The 23,588-nt window shown below is 46.7% G+C and overlaps 1 protein-coding gene across 12 annotated transcripts in view; it reads left to right on the forward strand.

The window, feature by feature from the left end:
• Positions 1 to 23,588, forward strand: part of SLC8A3 (solute carrier family 8 member A3) — a 141,595-nt gene that overhangs the window by 115,366 nt on the left and 2,641 nt on the right. For 3 of the 12 annotated variants that reach the window (XM_045522163.2, XM_074365324.1, XM_045522164.2), the window contains exons 3-7: positions 7,270 to 7,376; positions 14,965 to 14,982; positions 18,969 to 19,093; positions 19,668 to 19,767; positions 21,424 to 21,699. In XM_045522163.2, coding sequence (XP_045378119.1) covers positions 7,270 to 7,376; positions 14,965 to 14,982; positions 18,969 to 19,093; positions 19,668 to 19,767; positions 21,424 to 21,699 — 626 coding nt within the window. Of the gene's footprint in view, positions 1 to 7,269; positions 7,377 to 10,194; positions 10,299 to 14,964; positions 14,983 to 18,968; positions 19,094 to 19,667; positions 19,768 to 21,423; positions 21,700 to 23,588 lie in introns of those variants that run through there. The other 9 variants (XM_045522168.2, XM_074365326.1, XM_074365325.1 and 6 more) reach the window with 9 other exon arrangements.

Below are 23,588 nucleotides of genomic sequence, written 5' to 3' on the forward strand. Positions count from 1 at the left end.
CACCAAAACACCCTTCCCTCCCACTCTGGACCTCCCTACCTGCTCATCTGCCTGTCCACCTGACTACTCCAGCAGGTTGCACAAAGTTCTTCTGTGAAATCCATGTCTCTGCCTCCACCTGTCCCATATTCTTGTTGGTTCAGGCATGTATATGGAATAGTGAATCAGGCAAGATTCTGCCAAGCAGGGCCACTGTGTACAGTTGTGAAGGTTGTGCACTGCATAAAGACCCTGGCGTGGGCCAGAACTCTAGACACCAAGCCCCGTGCCCTGACATGAGGCTATGCAAGCCAGAGGAAGGTGCTCTCTCCTCACCGAGCTGTGTATCTCCAGGGGTGTATTTTTTCTCAACTTTGCACAGAGTTGCCGTAGAACCTAATGGCGGCCCTGCCAACAGGGCAAAATATTCTGGTTACAAAATAGATACTGCAAGGCAGTTCCAAGAGGTCATCTGGCTCAGGTCCTGACATCATAACATTTAAAAAGCCTTTCATATTAGTTGTCTATTGCTGTCATAAACTTAGAGACTTAAAACCATACCCATCTATTAGCTCACAGTTCTATAGCTCAGAAGTCCAGGCATGGTGCGGCTGGGTTCTCTGCTCCAGGTCTCACAAGGCCGAAATCAAAGTGTGGGCAGCTGGACTCTTATCTAGAAACTCTGGGGAAATATCTGCTTCCAGGCTTATTCAGGTTGTTGGCAGAATCCAATCTCTTGTGGCTTTAGGTCTGAGGGCCCCATTCCTTGCTGTCTGTCATCCAGGGACCACTCTGTACCTTGAGGCTGCCTGTATCCCTGCTCATGTGATGCCCTCTGCCTTTAAACCAGAAGCAGCGTGTTGAGTCCTTCTCATGCTTCAGAGAGAGTCGTGCCTGAATCCTTCTGGCTTCCTCTCTGTTTTTAAGGACCCCTGTGATTAGAGCAGGCCCACCTGGAAGATCTCCCTATTTTAAGGTCAACTGCGACAGATAACATATTGTATAACATGAAGGGAGTGACATTTCGTCATATTCACAGGCTCCGGGGATTAGGGCAGAGGATCTTTGACAGGATATTTTAGAAATGTAACCTACCGCAGCCTCCTCGCCCACCCACATTCCTTTTAAAAGCCAAATATTTGAGCCTTTGTGTTTGAACAAGCTCATTCCTGCCTTACTTTGTCAGATACTTACCCATTTTGAGCAAATACCAACACGTAGTAAGATAATTGATCAATCAATCAGAACCACCTTTTCTCTTCATCACCTCTCTCAAACACATTGGTAGAATCTGACACTGTCTGTCTGCTGGGAATAGCTCCTACCAGTTCACAAGCGCTGATTGTTAAGTGTTTAAGATTTTTGCAAGCTGGCTGTTAAAACTATTAGTACCTTAAAATTGACTATAGCGGGGGTATTTACACCATAGACAGCATCACCTCAAATCAAGATTCCTTTCTTTTTTTCCAGTAAGCAGGCTTACCAGTGTGCCACTGGGGGTCAGCCTTTCTTTCCAGGTCATGTCCTTGACCTCCTGTAGCCATCGGAATCCTTTCCACAGCCTTTTTCATGTGCGGACATCACCTTACTTTTTAATTTCACCAGGAACGCGGCAATCACGCCCTTTAAAATCAGTTCATTTCATGGTAGAGTTGAAGTCTGCCTCCCTGCCAGTGGCCTCAGTCCTTTGGACACAGCACTTGTGACAATCCCAGAACCATTCGGAGTGAGCGCCATCTCCCCCAGGAGACAGTTCTCTAGATCCACGTATCAGATCCCAGTTAGAAGCTCTGTCTTTAGAGCCGCATTGTCTGAGTTCAAATCCCAGCTCTGCCGCTCTTTAACTATGACCTTGGGCAAGTCTCTTAACTTTTCTGGGCCTCTGGTTCCTCGTCCATAAAATGGGGATAAAAATAGCACCCACCTCATGGGTTATGGTGAAGACTAACCAAATGAGATGCTATATGCACCTTGCCTGGCCCGTACCTGCTTCCTGGGTTTATTGTGAAGATTGAATTACTTAAAGTGCCAGAATGGGACAGTACCTGGCATCAAGTCAGTGCTATGAAATACTAGTAAGTAATGGGAAGCATGGTTTCTGGGCCGTTCATCATGCCAGTCACCCTGTTCTGGGTGCACTCTGATTTCCCTCTCAAACTGGAGTGTCAGAAGGGACCTAACTCCAAACTCTGGCTGAAATGCTAGACTGGTTCCAACCCCGCTTTCCCTGACTGGCACTAGTTTGGGGGTAGCTGTCTCCTTTTCTCTAAGTTTTAGCACAATCAGAGAGACTTTCCCAAGGAGTCTTGGGCGCTGGACCAGCAGCAGAGGGATACCCTGTTTACCTGTTAGAAATGCAGACTCTCAGGCCCTGCCCCAGACCTGCCTGATCAGAATCTGCATTTTAACAAGATTCTCAGGGGAAGCATATGCACGCCAAAGTTTGAGATACGCTGCTTTCAGGACCCTGTGACACACCTATTTTCAAGGGAAAATCAATGAAAGCGTCCTAAGCCTTCTCATGACACAGGGAGACTTTCTCCCAGACCTTGGTAGCGGCGGGTGGAGTGCCAGTGTTGGGCTGTCAGGGTGTGGTTGGAGGTGGGAGGGGCTTTTCTGTCCTGGTTCAGAGCATGAAACGTGGCAGGGAAGGAGATGGGGGCTGCTGGCACTGACTAGAGAGATTAAACAAACAAACAAAACCCCCCCAAAACTAAAAGAACAACCCAATAGGGATGTGAGGCTTTTGAAAGCTCCCACAGAAAGGCTAACAGCTCTGCCTTCAGCTCTGTCCTGTGCCCCAGGTCAAGGAAGCTTTGTGAGGGTTAGCTGGCCTGGAGCGGCCGTGATAAATTTAGAAATGATGAGAAGGAACCTTTCTTGATACAGTGAAGAGTCATTTAGTGGGAATCAGGAGGGAAGAGGTCACTAAGTGAGAGATTATTTAAAGATTATTTCTAGCAAGGAGGGGCCAGAGGGTTAGGAAGCCACCTACTCGCATTGAGATGCAGAGGCAGATCCCCTGATTCCCTGCCTGTGCTGCCTGAATTTAAATGGGAACCTTCTGTGGTTCTTTACTGTGGCCACAGCTTGGAAATGACACTCACAGTGTACCAACCTGCTTGTACGAAAGAAACTATTAGAGTAACATATGTGAAAATCCCAACTCTGATGCTTACTAGCTGTGTGACTCTGGGCAAGTTACTTAACCTCTCTGAGCATCTGTTTTCTCATCTTTATAAAGTTGGACGAGTAATATATGTGTTGCACAGCTAAAGTAAGGATGAAGTGAGAAAGTTCATTTCATGGCGCTGAATGTAATGTAAATGCATGTATTATGTTAGACTCCTTCCTGGCTTAAAGGTCCTGATTTGGAATTGGGTGTCCTCATACAAAGGAATATTCTGAGAGGCCAGTCAAGCAGCCAGAAATGTGTTTCCCAATCCCCTCCAGGTTGCTGGTGGGAGAGCTCCTGGGAGCATCTTTTCCAAGCAGCACAGTTGGGTCTTAGCTGGGAATGCTGCATGCTTTGGCACCTCCCTCCACAGAAGGCTCGGAAGAGAGGCAGGTGCTGGCCCGGGGCCTCTGAAAGCATTACCAGCTCCAGGAGCAGCTGCTCAAGATAATCAGACCCCAATCTGGGCAGAAGGAGGAGTTGGGAATAGGACAGACAGGTTCAGAAGCCCTAGCCTGAACCCATGAGTTAGATCCCGGCTTGTTGTTGGAGAGAGCTCCCATAGACTGGACAGATAGAGGAGGCTGAGTGACTGAAGGTGTAGTTCAATGACATTCAGGCTTCTGTTCCCTTTGTCCCACTGAGAATCATTGGGCATTCCATCAAAGTAACCTTCAATATCTTTTTTGTCCCTAACGAGTTGTATTTTTACTGTGAAAAGGCAGAGTTGATTCATTTCATGAAGCCCCAGGTTCATGATTAACTTCATCAATTTCAGATTAATTTCATGAAATTAGAAATTTTATGACTTGCTGGTATGTTAGAAATTCACCATTAGAAAGTCACTCAGGAAGACATGATTGAGGGTCTCCTCCACACCAGGCACTAGAATGACAGTGGCAAATAAGACATGTCCCCTGTCCTCAGGGAGCTTATACTCTAATATGGGCAGGTAGGGTCTAGACAAGTGAGTTAGTAACCTAACCAGCTAACCAGCTGTGATCAGTGCACTGAAGGGAATAAGCAGAGTAAGTAACGTGATGGAACACGATGGAGAGGTGAGGATGGTGGGGAGGAAAGAGATCCAAGGAGATAACATGGCCCTAGAAGGCCACCCTGAGGAAGGAATGTCTGTGTGGAGACCAAAAGGATGAGGATAAGCATGGACCCAGGCACAGGGAAGAGCAACGGTGTTGCCCTAAGTGGGAAAGGACTTGATCTGAGGAACAGAAAGACCAATCTGTCTGGGACACATGAGCAGTCATGAATGCAGCTGGATTATATATGATCCTATGGGTTGCAGTAAAAGACTTTGTATTAATTCCAATTATAGGAGACGTGGAAGGACCTGGGTTTTATTTTTAATAGGTAACCCTGGCTGTTAGCAGGGAAGGGATTGAAGGAAGAGGGCAAAGATAGGAGCAGGAAAACCTCTTAGGAGGCAGTTGCAAAGTCCAAGGGAGAGGTCATGATGTTTTGATTTAGGTCTTGATAGCAGAGGGAAGATGGTGGTGACTTAAATGTATTCGGGTCAGAGGTGGGCACTGGGAGAGGGGAAGAGGAGGGTGAAGGAAAGGAAGGAATCAGAGGTGATTCCAGGATTCCAGGATAGATGATGGTGTCATTGACTGAAATGTGGAAGAACAAGTTTGGAAAAAGAACTCAAGACCTGGCTGGTGACTCTTACTAAATTTAAATGTTCCCGTGGCCTCATTTGTGGCTGGAGCAGAACTGAGAGCTTTCTCAATTGTCAAGAGCTGTAAGGGATTTCTCTAGCCTCCAGGCGAGGTAGCACCTTAAGTGCAAAGAGATGTGATGCCTTCCCCATGAATGATCCCAGGGAGGGAGTCTTACACCCCGCCTCCTCCACGCATTACACCCCCCAACCAGAGGCTCCTCCTAGCTCACCTGAACGCCTCTTTCCACTGCTCAATGTCTGTCCTCGTTTCCCTGTCTTCAACTAAGCTGTCGTTGGCTTCGCTTGTTCTGTTTATCTGTTAACGGAAGTCAAATAAGCGCAGGGCGTGCTGTGTTTCTGACTTGTGGTCCTTCCAGCCCAGAGCTTGTCACTGACAGGGAGACGAAGCCAGATTTGGGAAGAATGAGCTGCGCTACCTGCCACCGCCTTTAACATTCCAAGCCCCTCTAAGAACCCATTCGGGAGTCTCTCATCCTGCTTTATCCAGTTTTTCTTGACCTGACTTTTATTTCCTGCCTGTACCACCGCTTGGGTCACCAGTTCTATGTGTTGATTTCCTTTAATTCTCTGACTCAGTGACTGGAGATGATACGATTCCCTTGGATATTACTCTCAAACCACCAAACTGGGGTCGTATTACTCTTGGTAAGAATGATTCCTATTTGTCAAATATTTCCTAGGGACTATGCCCCCTGTCAAGTGCTTTGCATGCATGAGCTCAGTGAAGAACACTGTGAAAAGGAATGAATCGGTATCCACTTTACAAATGAGACTTGGAGAGCTTTAGCAAGTTGCCTGAGGTCACCCAGCTAGTGAGAGGTGGGGGCCGAGTTTGAGCCCCGTCCCAGTCTCCAGTACCCGTGCTGCTGCCCCGGGGGAGGGAAGGCCAAAGTGTCGTGGCCTCTCCGAGGTGGAAGGCCCATGCTTTCTCTGGTGGCCAGCCAGGTGTTTCTGTGACTAGGGTAGGTGTGGCAAGTGATGAAGGTTTGGAGTCTGTTTTTGAAGCATTGGGGTCGGGAGTGGGGTTGGGGGCGTGGCTTAGTAACTGCAATTACTTCACTTCAGGAGCCGTGGACCCATGTCTGGTTCTACAGGATCAACAGTGTGGACAACGGAAACTCGGTAGACATCCAAAGATCTAACGGTGACTTGGGAAAGCTCAGGAGAGCAGAGAGGATGTCCCGAGTCAGGATGTAATGACATTCCTATGTTATAAAAAAGAATAAAGGGTGGAGCTGAAGGCCTGAGTCTCCTCGACCAAGGGCCCCCGCGGGCTAGCGGCCAAGTGCCGTGCACAGCTGAGCGGGCCTCCCACATGGGCCTTTTCTTTCCCAGGCGGAGGGGAGACTGAGCTCCGTGCCCGCCTCCACCCTGCCATGTCTCACACCCTCTGGGAGAGACCTAAACATCTTATCTGGGGTCTGGTCCAGAAATGTACCCCTTATCAAGCAAAAGGTGGGAGAGGTCAGGTCCACCTCTGTTTTTAAAGCTCCTTGTAATGAAAAATGAAAAAGTAAAGAAATCTAAAAAAAAAAAAAGTAAGAAAAAAAGTAAAGAAATGCAAAACAGGGTTACTGAAATTGGCTTATATTTTTCAATGCTGAACAAAACACCACCTTTTAATATAAAAAACAATACAATTGTACCAGTCACAGAGTATTACAAGAGTTTAGAGTTCCTGTGATCTAGCCGGTGTATTCCTCTGACTGCAGAAGCTCATTTGGAAATCAGGTAGTGTTTGGTGCCTGCTGTGAATTACCAGAAGTTGTGACTTGAGCCAAACGGCCCTCCTGGCTTCCCTGTGATAGTCACTACCACAGAGAACGGGAGGGGTTCCAGACAAGACTCCCACAGGCCCACTCCCCGCCTCTGTTCCCCGCCTTCTGCCCTTTCTATGAAATAAACTTTCAAGTCAATATCAGCTGATTTCAAAGGTAAAAAAAAATTTTTTTTAAATTCTCCAGTGTCCCCAAAGTAAGAGAGGATAAGGAAACAAATGTTTTGGGAGGACTTAAATGCCTGGGCCTTTCTATAGATATTACACCCTAGCTCGCACAACTGCCCTGGGATGGTGTAAGCATTATTCAACCCATTTTTGTATCATTTGAATGATTTGTCCAAGGTCATGTAGCATGTCCAGGATTAGAACCCAGAACCTTGGGACTGTGAAGCCTGAGCTGCTTCAGTCTTTGAGTCTGATCAAGAGCCATGGAGCCACACGAAGCCCAGGAGGAGCCCAGTGGGGCTGGAAAGGGGGCCCCAGGCCGCAACTGCCCTCCAAGCTCCTGTGGTGTTGGGGCAAACTTTGAGCTTTCTGGATCTTTTCATTGTTCCTTTCTCTTCCTGTTTCTTCTCCTGGCTGGCTGGCCCCACCCACTCTGCTCCTTGCTTATGATACTTATTTTTCCGTCCACAGCAAAACAATTCACATCAAGGTAATTGATGATGAGGCGTATGAGAAAAACAAGAATTACTTCATTGAGATGATGGGCCCCTGCATGGTGGATATGAGTTTTCAGAAAGGTGTAGTACCCTGTCCTCCACACTAACGTTAACATTCTTCCCTCCTCTTCTGTCTCCTTTCTCCAGCTCGTTTTTCTCCTTCTTTCCCCCTTTCTTCTGCCTCTCTGGTTCCCTGTCCCCTGTTCCCTCTCTTGTTGTCTCTTCCTCTCTTTTCACCTCTCCTTCTCCTATCTTTACTCCCAGCTCTGTCCTAACACCTGCCAGCCTGTCACATGGTATCCGTAAGAGGGATGCTTGAAAGTCAATGGTAATTTTTGTGGGATGGGGAAATGGATATGGGGAAAAAACTGAGAGAGAGAGAGAGAGGGAGAGAGAGGGAGGGAGGGAGAGCACCAGCTACAGACCTCACAGTATCATAGGTGAGGCTCTCTGTTTCTTCTGAGTGGCTTAGTGTACAGGGAAGAAGAAGATAGCACAACCCCAGGCAGAAAGACAGCCCTAGGAAACTCTCAGCACAGATTTCCACTGGGAAGACCTTTTCAGGGCTAAGCTGATATCCCCTGGATGTTGAGAATCAATGAATTTGAATTTGGGTTCTGTATGTGTCTCATTCCATTCCCCAAGACAGGTCTCAGGAGCCCTCTTATCTGCCCTGTCCCTGCTATCAAGGTGTGTTTCTCTCCCTGACCTTGGTTGAGCTGCAAGCACAGGTCTGAGCTCCAGGTCTAGGTCAAGGACCTTCTTGCCAAATTCTGCCTGCCCCCGGAAGAGCACTTGGGTGTGGAGGCAGTTAGAAGAGTGAGAGAGAGGATTCTGACCTGAGGGGAAGCTTCCCCAAGGAATCATGGGACCTCTCAGACTGGACGGAGCTTTTGCCAGCAACTTAAATGGCTGCAATTTAAGACTTGCCTATTGGAGGCCTGGCTACACCCCAGGCCTCCAATAGGCAAGTCAGAAAACCCTCTTCTAGATAGATGGTGCAGTGCGGTGGGAGCTGCTAGAATTCACCATTCCTTCCCTGGCTGAGCCATCAATCATGCGCCTGCAGGCGATGCCCATGGTCACAGAGCAAGCACCCCGTTCCCGCCCCACAGCAGAGCCCCTGCAGTGGGAAAACAGGTCAGGCTCACGTCCTGTAGACAGCCATAGGGTACCACATCTAGGGCCTCCAAGGATTCCCAGAAAATGCTTCTGGACAATCAGTGAACTTTGTCTTTTGTTCACAGAGCGTGGTGTGGAAAGGTGTCCAAAAAGTGCTCAAAAGGTAGCCAGAAATGCACTTGTAAAACACACACACACACACACACACACACAAACACACACACACACAAACACACACACACACACACACACACACGCAAAACACAAAGGCGCAGCAAGTCCTGGGCCTAACAAATTACCAGATCAGCCTGCCACTTTATAGATAACAAAGCTGAGCCTGTCTTTAGAAGAACTTTTTTGTTTGTTTGTTGTTGTTGTTATCGTTGTTTTTTGGCCAGAGAGAAGATTTATTACCTGTACTGATACCAACAGAGATATTTAAGAATTAGAGTAAGACTTGCATCGTTAAGACTTGTGGATTCGCATCTGTGAGACTGTAACCGCACAGCTCTGTAGTCACACGTGGTGGTCTGCTCTGCTGCTGCATCAGAGGAAATGTCAGAGGCTCTGATGAGACACTCTAGGGCTTTGTTTGTTAGGGCCTTTTGGCCCTTTAGAAAGCATTTAGGTCTCAGCACTCCCTCACCCCCCAGCTCCCCAAAAATGAATAGAAAATAACAATTAGGCCTCACTATGGGGACCTGTCAACACCACTGTGGTTCCATGAAGGACAAGAAGAAGCCACACAGGGAGATCCAGGCCCACGTGGCAACTTCTCCAATAACAGTGGGCCTTGAGTCAGTCCTCGTGCGAGTCTGTGGAAGGGAGTGATTTTCAAGGAAACTTTGCTGCCCTGAATGATTTGTTTTTAAAAGATGCAATGCTCTATTGAGATACCCAGAAATGAACAGAAACCTCCATCACCATGTCCCCCAGACCCTTGTTAATCAGCATCTTAGGAAGTCAGCTTCGGGACACAACACCCTGTGTGCTAGAAGTCCGAAGATGATTTAGAATTGATGACTCACATCATCTTCATCACACTTTTCCAAGAGTGCATCAGCTGTAAATATTAAAGGAGTCCTATATCATATTGTGTTAATACATATGTATTTTACTTCCCATCACGAAGGCCCTATGAGACAAAGAATGAGAAAGATGATAGAATTCTGCCTTCCTTCCTTTCTCTCTCTCTCTGGTCTCCCTGCCTCATAATCACGTCCCCTTTAAGACTGTCTTTATGAGGCTCACATAAGAAGTGGGTATAGACACAAGGAAGGGAAACGAGCCCCTAGATAGGTACTGTGGACCTACTTCCTGATGTGGAAGAGCCCTAGGTCATCCCTGATGGGCCAGCGGTTCACCTGCTAGGCAAAGAAATGCCAGTTACCATGTGACACCCAATGGAATGTGCTGCCCGACTCACTTCCTACTAACCATGGCAGGATCTAAAATGACTCCTCCCCACCATCAGCCCGCTCCCTCCTCCCCATTTCCCCCCTGTCCTCCTGGATCCCTTCCTTTGCCCACTTCTCCTTGCCTCCTGGCTCCCCTTCCCTCTCACCCATAAGGACAACTATGACCAAGGAGATAAGAAAAGCTAAGACCATTTTTACTATTTTTACTACAATCCACCATCGTCCGGTCAAAAGCCACCATGGCGGGACTGGGCTGCATGTGCCAAAAGTGATGGGAAATGGTTTTAAAGGCTGTTCTCCAAGTGACCAACCAACCTGCCGACCCAGTCGACACACTCTCTCTCTTGTTGTCCCCACAGGAAAACCATAAGGGTTAAAATAGTAGATGAGGAGGAATACGAAAGGCAAGAGAATTTCTTCATTGTCCTTGGTGAACCGAAATGGATGGAACGTGGAATATCAGGTGTGAGATTCTTTTAAAAAAACAAACAAAATGAAACAACGGAAAGAAAGAAAAAATTTAAACAAGCTGAAAAGCAACGACAACCAAAAGCAACTATATTTTTTCTCCCCCTTTTCTTTCCTTTTCCTCCTTCCTCCGTTTGACCAATGGACTTTTTTTTTTTTATTCTTTTCCCTCCTGTATTCTCGCTCTCACCCTGTTTCGGTATCATCTCTGCCGTCCTAGCCTTAACTTATTTCCAAGTCCTCCTTTCTCACCTCTGGGCACATTGCAGCCTCAAATCATCCTTACCCCATGAGTTACTTCTGCCTTGTGCTCCAGTTATCTGATTACTGATATCCTGGGCTCTCCCCGACAGCCCGCACACATACACAGTAACCTGCAAACGTGCCAACTCCTTGGTGGGTGGGGAGGAGAAGAAAAAGGAATGTAATGCGATGCATGCCTGCGCCCCTTCCCTGCCTTCTTCCTCCCCACCCCTCACTCTCTAGCCTGGATGGAATGGAGGGAAGGGTCTGGGATGGGGGCTGGGGCCCATGTTGCAATGATGCTTTGACAGTTTTCTGCTGCCTTCCCCAACCTCCGTTGAGTGCTTGGCAGGTTATTCACTTGCAGAGTGGTCCATAGGCCCCTTTGCCCTTCATGGAGGTAAGTGTTTTATCTGGCTATTTCACACTTGGGTAAACCGTAGCATGGAAAAGTGTCCCAGTTGTCAGAGGCCACAGCTTCTGAGAGCTTTCTGAGCGAGAGCTGGCTTCAGAAGTAGCCATGCAATCTGAAATGCTGAGCTACTCTTCCTCCCCTTGGCATCCCACCCCATCCCTTTCTATCTCTGTTCTAGCCCAAGTTAGGGTACTTCATTCAGGCTGCTTTAGGATAACACAATCCCTAAAGCAGAAAACTGAGTCTGCCAAAGAAGGCAGTAACTCCAGATATTAAAATCCCCTTAGCCAGAAGACCCTGGAGAAGGACTGACACTGGGCAGGCCCAGCGTGTGGTCTTATGGGTTTTCCAATAGGAGAAGGGACTCAATGGCATGGTTGGTGTTGATTCCTGAGAAGCAGTTGTTGGATGCTTCACAGAAGGCTGCCTTTGCTTGGCATCTGCAAATGAGCATATCACTCAGATTTCAAGATAACCCTCATCCCACACCAGACGTGGCCTCCTCTCCTCCTTTCCTTGGGGCACGCATCTTGGGATACCTGACAGGGTTCCATTCCTAAGGAACTGATTATGTTGCAGCCAAGGTAGATGTCAGGAAAGATTTCTTCCCTTGAAGAAAATGATTGGAAGCTACTACTTTGAAAGTGCTGGAGGAATATATGTGGGACCAGGTAAGCGTGCTATTGGGAAATACCAAGAGGAAGACGTCCACACTCCTCTTCAGGAGAGCTGTGCTGCTGGGAGCCTCGTGGAGGATGGAACAGTGAGACCCACTTGTTTGTCAAAAAGGTGATTATTCTGCAATTACTTGATGTTCATGTGCCAAAGAGCAGCATAAAGCCTTTCACTCCAGGACAGATCTAAGAGATTTGGCCACTGCACTCCCAAAGGCACAGCCACAGATCTTCTTCTGCGATATATGATTGATCAGTTCTCCTTGTCTTCTGGTGACTCTCTCTGCAGACCTGACCAGTTCTGTGCCCACACTGGTTTGGTCCCAGCTGATGTTGGAGAGGCAGAAGCCCTCTCAGCCTTCCATTATCCTTCCTCTCCTTGGCCACACAATGAGATGTTGCCATGAGCCAGACTGCCAAAGAGTGCTGGGAAAAAGAGAAAATCACCAGTTCCATTTGCTTCCTGGATTGTATTCCTGCCACCCAAATATTCTCAGAAATTGACTCAACACCTGCCCTGCTTCATTCCCACCTCCTTTGTGCATTTATTCCACAGCTTCGTGATTGGTAGGATGCGGCAGACACCTAAGTTCATTGTAAACTAACGTCATCAATTTTCACAGTCTCAGTTTCTTAGGGGCAAATAAAAACAGGACAAAGGATCAGACAGAGGATCTAGAAAGAAAGCAGTCTTCTCCCGATGAAAAGAATGGATTGGAAGTCCATCAGTGACTTTATTCTGCCAGAATGCCTATGGCTACTCCCCATTTGAGGACCCCTTTCTACTGCACTGGATTATTTGTCCAAGGAGATGTCAGCAGAGCCCTAGTGGAGCCCAGTCCTGGGGGCGGGAGTCTGTGAGATGAAAGGATTTCATCAAGCTACTGAGATGGTATCCCCCCAGATCTTCCCAGGGACTAAGATACCAAGATGGCTTCCTGTTCTATTGCCTGTGGGGTTCATTTTCAGTTTCTTCAAACCTTCTCATATTTTGGCACTAGACCATAAGGTGAAAGGTCATAAAACTTGATTGTCTAGACTCAGAATCAAATGAAACCCCATCCTGATTTTCAGAACTTCCTGCTGTTCTCGGAGTGAGAAATAGCACAGTAGAAATTGCTTTTCATTATCAATGCTTCATGGGAGAGTTTAGGTATTCAGAACAGCATAGTATAGTGTGTGTATGGTCAAAAATGACAATTGCATTACCAAAAAATATATAAAGGACTGTATTTGAAATAGGAAATTCTATTCTTAGCAAACTAAAGACCTCAAGGGTGAGATTAAATGCTCTGGACAAGCTGGGGGAGCAAATGAGGAAGGATGAATAAGAAACATGGTTGCCCTGGAGGAGAGGAAACACTTGGGTGTCTAGCAGTGGACACCTGAGAGCAATGCTAAGCAGCATGGTCACGGCTGTTGGGCCTGGGCCTGGACATTGGAAGCCTCAGGTGGGAAAGGAAAGCTCTCTCCTCCAAAAATGGCGCCTGTTTATACCTCCTTTTACCAAATCCATGAGCTCACTCTGACAAGCTGCCCAGGTGCTTCCAACTAGTCAGAACTGTGCTGTTTCCTGCTTGTCCCTGGGGTGTCTGAGCGGGGATAAAGGACTCTCCCCTAACTCTGGGGATCATACAGGGGAAAGTTCAGCTCCGGCTTCTCTCATCAGCTGCAGCAGGAAAAACACCCTGGAGGTATCATGTCACTCAGAGTTGACCTACCTGGATCTCGCTGATCTGTCTATAACCATTAAGTGGAAAGTCTCAGATTCATGTAGACAAGGACCAGGAAATAGTGCAATTCCAGCTGACTGCAAGCCCTCTCTCTGTGCTAGAGATGATCCTGGTGTTGGGAGGGGTGTCTGAGCGAAAACCAGGGCAGCTCTTTTTGGACCTGGGTACAATGATGTGTTTGGGTCTCTGGTCTCCTCTGGAATGTAGGGGCCAGGATGGACTCTTCCATGCAGACCCATAGAAGGAGCACAGTGAATAAGCTCTCTGCTGTCTGTCTATCTATCTATCCATCTATCTCAGTGTAGTAAGGAGATCCATTGATCCATTACCCCTTGGAATTCCTCATGGGAGAAAGCAGAAAATGTCAGCTGCTGCTCTCCTTACTTACATACCGCAAAGATTATAGATCCACATGTGTTTTCAGTGGCTGTGAATATGGGATGACAAATTACAGGCTGAGTCACATCCCTAGAGATTTTTAGAAGAAACAGTTTGCAGACACCTTCCGCCACTGCCCTCACGTCATTCCTTCCTCAGTAATCTCCATCAGTCACCAGCTGCCCCGGGAGGAGGGAGCAGGATGCTCCCAGATTCTTACTTGACACGAGTCAGGGAGCGAGGTCCTGTGCTAAGACACCATCAAGGTGAAAATGTGGCATGTTTCAAGAATTTTTTAAACTTTTGGATCTTGAAACCTAAGGAAGAGAGGTTAACATAAGGAAAAATTTAGGGGCTAGGGATGACCTGTGTTGGGTACATCTTTAACTCAGCTTCTCAGGTCATAGAGAGACCTTGCATTTGTCGTCTCCCATCTACCAGTAGCTTTCGGTATGACAGTCCCTCTGTTCCAGAATATCTGGAGTCTGACTTAGCCTGTCCTTCCTGGGACAAAAAGACCACTATCCAGAGATGCGGCACCACAGAATCTATGATCTATGATCCAGTTGCCAAAATAGATGGTAAATAGCAAATCTTTATTGAACATCTGCTAATTGCAGTGACTTTGCAGTGACTATGCAGCTGTAGGCACAGGTGGTGCAAAATGGGAGGGATCTGTGGCCTCCAACCTCCAGGATATCTATATAAAATGATAAACTTTTCAAGGAAAACATTCTGCAGGATTTACCTTTTCAGTAGGTCATTCTTTTAGGGGTACTCAAAGCCCTGGCAGGGTTACAACCTATGCAGTTTCCAACATAACTGGATTCTCACTCCTTTACAGAATGGATGTGATAACCTGACCCCTTAGAAGACCACAAATGACCAACTCTGTCTCTGCCCCGCCCACTTGATTCCCCACCCTCATTCCTCTATCTCCAGCCCTCAGAGTTGGAGGGAAGGTGTGGGGAAGACATGCAGCCACAGGACCTCGGTGCTCAGCTGTCTCTCCAGTGGCTCACACCTCTGGCTGCCGCTGCTGCCGCTGCACGTGCTCCAAACGCTGCCTTTTGCATGTGGCTGCAGGGCTTTTATCTACTAAGCTCACTGCTCTTCTTATGCTACTGCATCCACAAAGCCTGGGGGCACTTTCCAGACGGGACCTTAATGCTCTTTCCTTTTCTTTCTTCCCCTTGTCTGGTATCCATTTGCAAACAGCGCTCCTGTTGTCTCCAGGTAAGAGGTGTCTTGCCAGCCTCCCCTATTCTGCTTTTTGCCAGTGCCATTTGGTTTGGTTTAAGAACACTGTGTCCTTTCACTTAATAGGAACTGTGGGCTCAAGTTAATCTGACGAGTTCTCCTAAGAACTAGATTTATTTCCCCACTGAAGTAATTGTGAGTAATTGTAGACAATTCCTTGAGCACCACTTCTGTCAGTGGATGTGCGTAAAGGCAAAGCAGTCTTTCCTGGGGCCAGGAAGAGAATTGAAACTTACCAAAAAGATGGTGGGTCATAGACTTCTCCTGAATCTTAATTCATCTGCCATCTCGTGTTGTGGGGCGAGAGAGGATGAGAATCAGAGCTGAATATCCTAAAGGGATCATGATGGGATGAAAAAGAAAATACTTTGATCTTGAGGGGGTCCAGGGGAAAATAATCAGGAGCTGCTGTAAGAACATGAAAAGCAATTTTTAAAGAATCTGGGATTTTATTAATCCTGGAGGTCTTCCATCTCATCCAGCTGGGGCCTAAATTGCTAGAACTTTGGTTCATTTGTCATTGACCCTTGAATTCACATGTGCCATGAACAACAAGAAGAATTAGGATATTATGGAGGAGGGAGGCAATTATCTGGCTGGAAATAGAAATCTGGGAGAATTTATTTTAGAGATATTCTCACAAAAAAATCTAGATCCTGTTGTGGGAGGTACATCTACTTTGAGAGTATGCTTACATCAGTGGAATCAAATCATAAACAATATCCAACTTTGTGAGCAGTTGGGAAAGTATTTCTAGCATATCAATAATGCCATAAATCTTGACGCGGGCAGAGTGAATTATACAAGATGTCTCAGTATATGTTAAAATAACATTTTACATTTCATCAGTTCTTTGAACATATGAAAATTTTAAGGTCATCTGAGAGGCAAAATGTCTTACAGAATTTATTGGTATTCAGTCACCATAGGCTATTCGCTGGGTTTGAGAAGGGGCTGTGTACATAGTAAGGACATTTACCTCCTTGGAGCCTTAAACCAAAAAAAAAAAAAAAAAAAAAGTGTATAACCCTTACACTTTTCCTTTCTGGAAAAAAATTACTCCAGCTTCCTTGGCCTCTTGCTTCCTATTATATCAGATAGATAAAGACTACTTCCAGCCCCATATATTCCACTGTTCTCCCGGGATTTTAATATCAGAGCATTAAGTGTTCCTTCTCCATGTCACTCATCTTCTTCCCGAGGAAGGTTTTTGGGCTTCTTTGTTCCAGCTCTTGCCTCTGCCTCACACCAGCCGCACACATATGCACACAGCAAAAATTGTGATTTAATTTAAGCTTCAGTATGCTTTTAGCACATTGGCACAAACACCAGTAGAAGCTAAAATAGGAAAAAGTGTCATTTCCTGGATCTCTCGATCTGTAAACCTTCCATTTAGGCCTTGGTTAGACTTTAAATTCACTGGAAATCTCGAATCCTTGTTTGGATTTTCCCTGGTGGACAGGCAAACATGAGTCACAGTGCCTGGTGATGAGAAATGGAGAGTAAATATGTTCAGTCTGAGCTACACCACCAAGCTCAGGGACCTGGGAGTTAAAGCACTGGCTGCCTCGCCCCAGTTCTTTCTGAGGATGTCTGTAGAGCATGTGTGACAATCTATTCCTGTATGGTCTGGCAAGCACTTTTTTCTTCCAATATTTGTTTCATTCTTCCATCCTAGTAATAGTGTCATTCTCTTTCCACCTGCCATCTCCCTCCTTTTCCTAGTCAGCCTGAATATCAAGATCACCTGTCATTTATTCTCTTCACTTGAAATTCTGAGGAGTTACATAAATAAGTGAGCAGGATAATTATGGTCTTTTAGGTTTGAGACTTATCACTCTCTCAAGAAGTTAACTTAATTTAAATGTAAAGGGATGATAATTAACAAAAGTCAAAAAAGGCAGGAATAACTACCAAACCAAGATACAAAATCAGAGTTGATTTAAAGGCATGTGAATCAATCAGTTAACAGATATATAGAGAGTACCTCCGTGGAGCTGTGGGAGATCCAAAGACAGAGGATTGGTTACATGTCAAAGGTATTTTTGCAGACAGCTAGATGGAAAAACTGACTGTCACCACAGGAGTGGACAGGTCAGCAGGCAGATCAATATCCTGCCAGATGGATATAGTGCTAGATTGATAGCAAGACAAGGGGTTAGACAGATACATCTATAAGTCACTGGAGGGCTTGTTATATTGGTATAAAGATCTTGTGGAACATGCAAAGTATGACATGGGGGAATTGGTGGGGGAAGTGGAATAACATTGTCACGGCTAGGATAGGCATTATGATATGGTGCCAAAAACCACATGTAGAGGGAAAGAGCACCCATGCTTTTAAGGGGTCTAGGTATATGTCTTTTTCCAAAGGCTTTTATTCAGAGTGGCTTGCAGTCTGGCTACAAAGATCGCTGACTTTGTAGCCAGAACCCTTAAAGTACCCAGACTTAAATTACCTTCAGAATTAACTAATAAGAGACTCATAATCAATGGATTAAATGAAGTCAGGCTGCTAGAGGATGTCTGCTTAGAAATGTACAGAAGGACATTGATCCTTGAGAAATAATTGTTTCTGGAAGTGGTCAGCAACACTAACAGGAGGACAGCACCACGGACAGCTCCCAAACATTTTGGGATTGCCTTCTGCGTTTGGTGCCAGAAGCACTGGGTAAAACAGCCAGCTCAGGAATCCTCTGCACACTCTCTTTCCAGTCTCCATTCAGGACAACTAAGAAAACCCTTATATAAAATGTGCTCTCTGCTTGGCTTATAGTCTTTTCAATGAATTCTTTTCCTTACAACCTCGAGCTCAAGTCACACCCCTCCCCATCCTTCACCAATTCCCAAGATAGAGAGAAAAGAAGACTTTCTTGGCCTCTGACCCATTTTGACCTTGAGATTATTCAAGGACTAGAGAATTCCCCTAGGAGGTTCACCGTGCGGAATGAAAGGAATCAAAGAGCCAGATAAAAGAATTAATTGCATGTAAGAATGTGGACTTGGATGGGAAGATGTTTAAACAAGCTCTGAAAGAAGCAGGTTGCCAAGAGCAATTTTGTAATCAAAGGGGAATAAAAAAATTCACTTTAATCCGGAAAACACTCTATTTCACTTTAATCCAGAAAACATGTCTTCATGGTGAAGTGATCTTAAAATGGACTCACCAGCTGAAGTGGAAAAAAATTGTGTAACTGTTCAGCATGAGAAGGGACCACTGGTAAATGAATCAAGATGCTGAGGGGCCACAGGGAATGCCTCAAAAGGAAGTAAAGGAAGAGCTATCTTTTGTTTTGTATTTGAACAAGGTTTTGTGTTCCAGAAGAAACGTGCCTGGTTCTTTAGAAAGCCTGGGGATCTTTCATTTGAAAATTATGAAGTTTTTGGGGAACCTTCCAAGTTTCTGATTGTGAGGACAATATTCACTAGTATGAAATGTAGATATTCCTGGAAACATCCTTTATTTCTCCTTTATAGAAAGAATAGTCCCAAGAGTGTTGGAAATGGATGTTAATATGAACCAGTAGACAGTCCCTTTGGATTAAAATGTCCTTCTGACCCCAAGAACTCTTACATGAAGTGGTTGACCAAACAGTCATGCCCAACAGTTCAAAACTGTTAAAGGTCAACAGATTTGTTTTTTGTTCCCAGCTCTCCAATAGCTCACTGGATGACCTGGGATTTCACTGGTGCTGTTTCTCAGAGGTCTCTGGGTCAGTTTGCCTAACCAGGTATAAAATAGCAAGAGGAGTGTTTAGCCCAGGCCCGCAAGGAACCCTCTCATGATCTGATGATCATAAAATGTCTAGCACTTTATAGAAAGAGGCACTAAAAAATACACAGAATTCCTGTCCTCAAGAGCTGTTTGCGGTGTGGTCACTGCCCACGCCTTCTACTCTGAGCTTTAGACTTCCGGGGAATGGTGAATGTGCTAAAGCCAGTCTGATTTTGTTTTGTTGCAGAGGTGACAGACAGGAAGCTGACTATGGAGGAAGAGGAAGCCAAGAGGATAGCAGAAATGGGAAAGCCAATATTGGGTGAACACCCCAAACTAGAGGTCATCATTGAAGAGTCCTATGAGTTCAAGGTCAGGCCATAAATGAGATATAATTGAATAACAGAGTAATGAGGTGGGAGGTAGAAGGCCTGGAGTTCTGTTCCAATTTCACCGCTGAACATATGAGGTTGAAACTGAACAAATCACTTACCCACCCCAGTCTCAGTTTTCCTGTTTGTGACACGGGACGTGTGCTGGCCATTTGTATCCCAGAAATATTGTGAGGAACTATAACATAGCATATGGAATAAATGAGCTATAGAGCCCCCAAATGTATCATCATTTACAATTGTTTAATTGTATTTTTAAAGCAAAGATACTAAAAATCACTCCCCCCCGGCTAGGTTTATTGACATCATGACTGTTATTCTCGACCGTACTAATCTAAGTATCCAGGGTCAGTAGTCACAGCAAAAGAAAAAGAAAACAGAAGGACTATCCCAGAAGATGCCACCCAAGGCCATTCCATGCGTAACTTTCAGAACCCACGTGGAGCTCCCCCACCCCGGAATGAAGGGTGTCTTTCCTTCACCTGAAGCACCAGTCTCTTCAGTGGTTCTGAGCATTCTCACCTCATGGTTCCAAGTTTTTATCTCCCTGACAGAGTACAGTGGATAAGCTGATCAGGAAGACAAACCTGGCCTTGGTTGTGGGGACTTATTCCTGGAGGGACCAGTTCATGGAGGCCATCACTGTCAGTGCAGGTAAGAGGGTCTCAAGATGGGCACAGACCTTCCTGGGAGGAGCAGGCGGCTCCAGAGAAGGAAGAACACAGCCACATCAGCAGCCCGCCAGTCTCCAGGAGGGCTCTGTGGCCAGTCTTCCCAGCTTTTACCCTAGATGTCTGCCTTCTCACTGGGTCACTTCAGAAAGGAAGCATAGGGTAACTCAAAGGGCGTGGCTTTCTCTGGCTTTAAACCCTGGTTCTACTCTGTGAACTGGGTAAGCTATCCTCTCGGCACCTGAATTTCCTTACCCTAAAAGGGGACTATTGCTACCTTGCTCAGCAAAGAAAGTAGACAGCTAAGAATCTGGTACTGAACAGGAACTTAATAAATCCTAATTTCCATCATTTTGTTCTCTTGTTAATTGGGTCCTCCTTATCTGCAAAGTAGGGGGCTATTTTGATTTAGAGGTGTGGGAATCCAGGGTTTGTAAAATCTTTGCATTGATTCTGACAAACCTCCACCCTGAGTGATTCCAGAACTCTCCTTGGCATCTAGTGACAGGTTTCCTCAGGGGGTGCCCACAGCACAGCTAGTGTTCCAAAGGCTTGCTCATGGGTTGGAATGGAGCTAGGAGGGGTCTCGTCACCACCACGGATATTACCTCTCAGCACCACCAAGGCCTCCTTGTGCTGCCCAGAACTTCTGGCCTTGTCTCTTTTCATGAAGCTTTGTTGTCATAGCAACCCACAGGGTCACATCCCTGAGGTCCTAGCGCCAGAGTGGAAGTACAGCCAGGAAGAAAGGGCCACTGCCGCTGCATTTGCTGCCCCACTTTTCACATCACCTGCTTCAGATACTCCCAGTTCCCCCTCTGATGACCTTACTTTGCCCCTAAAGAGACAAGATGTGGAATGTAGGCCACATCATCTCACCCTGTCGTTTGAAAAAGGTTCAGAAACCAGAGTTGATTTAGCCCAGGTTACAGATTCTCTTCATGGCAAAGCTGCAGTTGGAACCCAAATGTCCTGACTCCTGTTCCCACTGGTTATGTCAAAACATGACAGAGGTTGCTCTGGACAGGATGCCAGCGTGCTCCAGCACATCCTCTCCTCCCAGACTGCTGACTTTGCAACTCGGCCCACATTTCCTGGCAAGGACAAGCGGGGCCCATCCCTGGTCTGTCCCATGGGATATTTGGGGATGGCGCTGGCTCCCTGGCAGGCCCACATGATCGGGAGTGACAGCTGTCCCGCTGGGGAGGGATAATGACCAGAACCACGAGGTTCCTGCAGCAGTCATGTCAGGAAAATTGGAGAAGAGCCCCGCTGGTGTCCAGGGAAGAGTGGGCACGCAGCTGGTTTTGCTTTTCTTCACCTTGGTGACCCAACGCCTGCTGCATCCTCCCTCTCTCCTCCACTGCCCTGTCGCTCTCGTGTTCTCACATCCTCTCTATCTCTTTCTCTTCTCTTTTTTATTCCCCTGTCCTCTCTCTCTCCCTCATGGTGCCCTGCATGCAAATTGACCAATGGGACAACCCAACTTGTTTTCCATTTCCCACCTGTCTTCTGCCCAGGAGAAAACAGAAGTCTCCATGCAGCTGATGGTGCTTGCTATGTGGGTTGGACTTGACTTTCTCCTGAATGAGGATCTGACCCCGTGGCCCTTTCCCTGGCCTGTTTATCTTGCCTTCAGCAGGGGACGAGGATGAGGATGAGTCAGGCGAGGAGAGGCTGCCCTCCTGCTTTGACTACGTCATGCACTTCCTAACGGTCTTCTGGAAGGTGCTGTTTGCCTGCGTGCCCCCCACAGAGTACTGCCATGGCTGGGCCTGCTTCGTGGTTTCCATTCTCATCATCGGCATGCTCACAGCCATCATCGGGGACCTGGCCTCCCACTTCGGCTGCACCATTGGCCTCAAGGACTCGGTCACAGCTGTTGTCTTTGTGGCATTTGGCACCTCTGTGCCAGGTGAGAGAGAGGGATGCTTGGGTTTGGAAAGAGGTTGTTACCTGATTCAAGTGACCCCTACCCTTGGCCTCATGATCTTCCTTAGACCATCTCAGATCTGAGCTTAACAGAGCCTCTGCCCTTAAGGTGCACAAAAGTCCATCAAAAGAGTCAATGGTATTATTAAGAATGAGAGCTAACACTCCCTGAGTGCTTGATGTGTCAGGCAGTACGTGGGCCAAGCAGTTCACATGTCTTACCCCTGTAATGCTCACCAAAACCTTACTCAGTAGGGACCGTCATTATCCCCACTTGACAGATGAGGAAACTGAGGCCCATGGAGGTTGTTACCTGTTCAAGTAGGTGGCCCCATTTCTTAACCTCCACATTAGATGAATAGGCCACAAACAATGTAACTCAGTGTAGATACAGTTCTCCTTCCATTTCCCTCCAGCAGCCTTGGAGAGGTTCAAGGTTAGCCTGCTTGAAGACGCGCAGTAGAAATGCCCACAAACCTCCCCTACTTAGAAGGACACCTGTGAGTACAAAGTGTCTCCCAGCAGAACAAATGAAGAAGGTTCTCGAGCTCTTATCATTTCCTACGGTGAATTACACATTCTTTATTTTCATATAAACACCTGGAGATGAACAAGAGCAGGAACGCCTTTATTCATTCATTAAGACAAATATTTACTGAGCCTGGTACAGCCTGGTGGTCGTTGCTGGGACTTTAATGGGAAGCAGGACAGACATGCTCCCCTCTCTATAATCTGGTGGAGTTTATAATCTAGTAAAGGAGACTATATTCAACTACTGTAATTCAAATCACCTCGATAAGGTCCATGAAGAAGAAATCCAGGTGCTGTGCAAGTTTAAAGTGGGGGACCTCGGCTAGGCCGGGCCAGGGGCGGCTTCCATGAGGGGCTATGTGTCAGCTGGGCTGGGAAGGCAGCAGCAGTCATCAGGTGGAGAGGGGCTGCATTAGCTCAGGGTTCTTATTTAGTTCAGCTGGGGTCTCCAGGGTGTCTGAAACCCCAGCTCCTGCCAGGGAACTGGCCTCCTAGTTGCCATAGGAAGAAAGAGACAGCATCTTCCTATGGGAGGGCGAGACTGAATCTCATCAGACAGGACTCTGCTGGCTAGAAACCCTTCTTGTGCCAAGAAAACATATCCTTCTGGAGAGTAACTGAATCTACATCACACTCTTGGAAAATTTCTTCCCCAAACCCCAGCACAGACGGGTAGGATTATTTGTACATTAATGATGCAAAAGGTTTGGCTATCATGGGAGTGCCTTGGATGGTAGGAAATTAGATGGACAATTCAGGGACGGCTTTGTGAAGGAGATGCCCTGTGATTTCTGTTCTCCAGGTCTCCAGGGACTGGGACTATCAGAGGGGAAGGAGCAGATATGGGTAAAAGGAACAGATGTGGGAAAAAGTTGCAAAGAATCAGAGGTTGAAAAACAAAAAGGTGAGGTCACAGGCAAGAAAAGGCAAGAGGTTTTCTCTGGAAGAAAATTGGCAATGAAGAAGCAAGCCAGGACAAGCCGGGCAATGGGGAGCTTGGGGCACTTCCAGGTCCTTACAGTGGCCCAGAGAACAGCTGGCCGTATTAGGGGCTTGAAGAAGGTTGTTCTGTGTTCCACTCAGCTGACTTCATGGCTTTGGCTGAAGCTCTTTGGATGTAGGGTGATGCTGTGGAAGGGGCTCTTCCATGAGGGTTTTAGAGTCAAATCTCTTGCTAATTTACCTTGAGTAACTTCCGTGACCCTTATTTTTCCTAACTTGTCAAATAAAAGGATGTCCCTGACAGTCCTTCTAGTGCCTACAATCCATGCCAACATCTCAAGTCAAACAGCCTGCAAGGCCCTGTGCTCTGGGACTAACTGCAAAGGCAGAGCCCCGTCT

The sequence above is a fragment of the Camelus bactrianus genome, chromosome 6, assembly GCF_048773025.1.
Source record: "Camelus bactrianus isolate YW-2024 breed Bactrian camel chromosome 6, ASM4877302v1, whole genome shotgun sequence".
Lineage (NCBI taxonomy): Eukaryota > Metazoa > Chordata > Mammalia > Artiodactyla > Camelidae > Camelus > Camelus bactrianus.